Below are 3,467 nucleotides of genomic sequence, written 5' to 3'. Positions count from 1 at the left end.
GCAGAGACTGTCTTCCCGGCACCCCGGGGCTGAGTCACCCGCCGCTGCCGCTGCCCCCCGGGTACCCCCCGGTCCCGGGCTATCCCGCCTTTCTGCCCGAGCAGCTGCCGCCCGGCGCGCTGCAGTACCAAGGTGAGTCTCCGTGCTGCGCCGGCGGGCGAGCTGCGGCGCTGGCGGCGGCCGTGCTCACTCCCTCCTGCCCGTCCCCAGAGCTGATGCCGCCGGGGAGCTGCCTGCCTGAGGAGACCAAGCCCAAGAGGGGACGCCGGTCCTGGCCTAGGAAAAGAACAGCTACGCACACCTGCGACTATGCGGGCTGTGGCAAAACCTACACCAAGAGCTCCCATCTCAAGGCGCATTTGAGAACCCACACAGGTTAGTCCCAGTGCAGGCTCGGCGGGATGCCCCACCTCAAGGAGCACGGGGTGAGCTGCTTGGACGGCGAAAAGGGGGAGCACGGAAGGAAGGACAGAAGTAACAAGCCATAACCTTTCTGCCCTGCGTTTCTGGGCTTTTTTCCCCCCCTCCTTGGCTGCATGAAGCCCTGTGCAGTTTCTGCTTACTGGCTTGGCATTTTACTTAATGGTTCAGAAGGGCTCAGATGTGGGAGCAGGTGGGGTTCTTGCCAGGGCAGAGTTTGTAGCTCCTCTCCTGCTGTGTGGCTAGCTAATTAGGAGGTACTTGGAAGTCAGCTGGAATTTGTTGCACTAGGTGCTGTTGGCCCACTGCTGAGAATGGAGCAGACCTCTCTCCAAGATGCTACTTTGCTCGTGCTTAAATGCTTTGCACACGCGTGCCTCTTGTCTTGGCTTGCTCTCTAGTGCAAGGGATCATGCACCTCTGCCAGCTGCTGTTCCCTTCCTAAGGAAGCTGTGGTGGGCCCCTCGCAAGTGGGGTTTTCAGCTGTGTCCTGCAGCACTGATGGCGTGCCTCACCTACATGTGGGAGCACATCTTCCCCTGCTCTGGCACCAGAGGCAGTTTAAAGGTTGATTGACTACTGCTACAGTTCGGATAAAATCTGCCAAAGTGTGTACGTGAGCCCAAGTTCAAACTTTAACCTTGCAGCTCAATGTGGTGTTGCAGTAACTGAGCTTGTGAAAGCAGGTATATGTGTGTGGTTTTGCCACTGCAGGCATTCCATAACAGTGATTAAATAACCTGCGGATTTGCATAATTTAAATCCCTGGATTGTGAACTTGATTCAGAACTTTCTCCTGAAGAGGAGACGGGAGAGGGAAAAACTACAGTAGTCAGGCTACATCTTCAGCTAATAGCTGGGGGGGGAGCAGGGCGGGAAGAAATCTATTCAGTGTCTGCTCTGAGTCACACAGTCTCCAGTGTGTGTAGGACCTGGAGTTTCTAATTGTCAAAGAAACTTGTCTTGCCGTCAATAGTGGTTTTGTTATAGTGAAGACTGTAAGATTGAGTACTTAGGCTGAGCTATAATGAAAAAAATTTCCAGCTGTTTTTTAATTCTTGAGACCTACAATTACCTAAATACATTAATAATGTCTGCTGAGCTATTTCTGGTTGTTATTTGATCATATAACATTAACCAGCCAAAATAGACTGTTACCTGAACTTGTGTGCTCTGAAGCCTTGTGTGTAAGACAAACAGTGGAAATGAGCATTTTAGTGAAGATTTCAGTGATGCCAACATGTTACAGTACTATACATCTTGAAAAGACAGTCTGTTAGTCTTTGTAGATTGCTTACAACTGCTTCAAGTTAATTGTGTTTTCTTTGGTACTGCCCTTTTTCTTACCCAGGACAACACATGTTAGTGATTCTTGAAAGAAGAATGTTAGTGCTTTTTCATGACTACCGCTTCTAACTAATGTGTTTCATTTTCTGTTTTTTTTGAAGGTGAGAAACCTTATCACTGTGACTGGGAAGGCTGTGGATGGAAGTTTGCCCGATCTGATGAACTTACTCGTCACTACAGAAAACACACAGGCCACCGCCCTTTCCAGTGCCAGCGGTGTGACAGAGCATTTTCCAGGTCAGACCACCTCGCCTTACACATGAAGAGGCACTTTTAATTGGAAGCAGTGGATCTTTCCCCAGCAGCTGTAGAGATTCAGTATTTACAGCACAAGGACTGTCTTCTGCAAATGGGGAGAACACAGTTGTAAGCACTACAGATAATCAAGGTGAAGTCTTCTAAAGAGTGGAAAAGAGGGATAATTGCATACAGACATTGCAACTTTTTTTAGATACATACATTTAAAAGAGAACCAAAAACATTGGGGTCAATGACTGGATCTTCTATCATTCCATTTGTAAATCCAACTTGAATTATTTCTGGACTACAGAATGCCAAGGAGTGACTGGAAGTCACGGATATCAGGGTTAAACAGACTGTGTGTAGTTCGGAGGGTGGGGATATTACACAGGGAAATTACATTCCCTTAATTTTCTTTCAATGCAATAGTAGATGTAAATGTCATCTTGTACTTTCCTTTATTTTTTTCCTTCTAAAAGCCATTATGATGTTAAAAGAGGAGGAAAAATTCAGGTACAGAATTATATTTTAAAAGCCTATTTCATGGTGCTTAGTGACTGTTGGTTCTAGAGGTACCAAAAACAGGAAGCCAAAGTTCTCAAACTGCTGCATATCTGACAAGGAAATATTTTTGTGTTCTGATTGCCGATTATGACCTAAATCAGGTAAATAATCCTGGTTTATCTTTTTTAAAGAAAATAAGTTTATGCAGACAGTCTGTAATGCACTGTGGTTTCGATGTGCAATAGTTTGTACAATGGTTTATTCTCAAATATGCCTTAAGCAGAACAAATGTTTTCTATATAGTTCTTTACATAAATATGTAATATAAATTTAAGCAAACTTTTATTTTGTATATTTGTAAACTGCGAAGTAAAAATGAACATTTTGTTGGAATTTGTATTTTGCATATTCAAGTGCAAAATAAGTTTTAAATAAACTTATAATATTTTATCTGAATGGCTGCTCCAATTTTCTTCTGTGCGTGGATATGTCCAAAGAAAGTTTGAGTTTCCCGAGGCAAGGTGGGGTGGCACTGAAGGCTTGTAGTCTCAAGATTCTGAAAGATAGGATTGTATAAGTGCGGTGATGATTTAACACAGCTTTTTAGGGAAAAAGGTGTACTGAAAATTTTTGCTCTGAATATTGAATAGCCATTTACCTTACCTGCATGATGGAACTGTAATTTACCATTTTTAAGGTAACTCAGTTTGAATTATTTTTAAGGGGAAATGCATCTTTTGGGGACATTAGACTTTGCATACTCAAGGACAACAAATTCTAATAATTTTTTGTAGTGGTCTTTTCAGCATGAACATTTTCTAGCTTCATTTTCTTGGGCTTCTCAGATATGCTGGTGTAACCATTTTAATGTGAATGAAGGAAAAATCAACTGAGTAATACCACAGAGAATAAACCTGACTCGAGGAATAAAGAGTGTGTGCATATAACATCTTTTA

The 3,467-nt window shown here is 43.7% G+C and overlaps 1 protein-coding gene across 1 annotated transcript; it reads left to right on the top strand.

The window, feature by feature from the left end:
• Positions 1 to 6: 6 nt before the first annotated feature.
• KLF4 (Kruppel like factor 4) lies at positions 7 to 2,978 on the top strand. Its single transcript, XM_026866470.1, has 3 exons — positions 7 to 132; positions 211 to 375; positions 1,869 to 2,978. Exons 2-3 carry the CDS (start codon positions 216 to 218, stop codon positions 2,042 to 2,044), a joined length of 336 nt encoding a protein of 111 aa, XP_026722271.1. The 5' UTR covers positions 7 to 132; positions 211 to 215; the 3' UTR covers positions 2,045 to 2,978.
• Positions 2,979 to 3,467: the final 489 nt, after the last annotated feature.

Source organism: Athene cunicularia, assembly GCF_003259725.1.
Source record: "Athene cunicularia isolate RWA chromosome Z unlocalized genomic scaffold, athCun1 chrZ_part2, whole genome shotgun sequence".
Taxonomy (NCBI): Eukaryota; Metazoa; Chordata; class Aves; order Strigiformes; family Strigidae; genus Athene; species Athene cunicularia.
The sequence above is the reverse complement of the archived record's forward strand: the minus strand, read 5'-3'. Positions and strand labels throughout refer to the sequence as shown.

Bases quoted from the DNA above. Each gene is read 5' to 3' on its own strand.
- KLF4 (XM_026866470.1), top strand. From the start codon at position 216: ATGCCGCCGGGGAGCTGCCTGCCTGAGGAGACCAAGCCCAAGAGGGGA. The intron at 376-1,868 runs GTTAGTCCCAGT...TTTTTTTTGAAG, and splicing joins GCATTTGAGAACCCACACAG to GTGAGAAACCTTATCACTGT.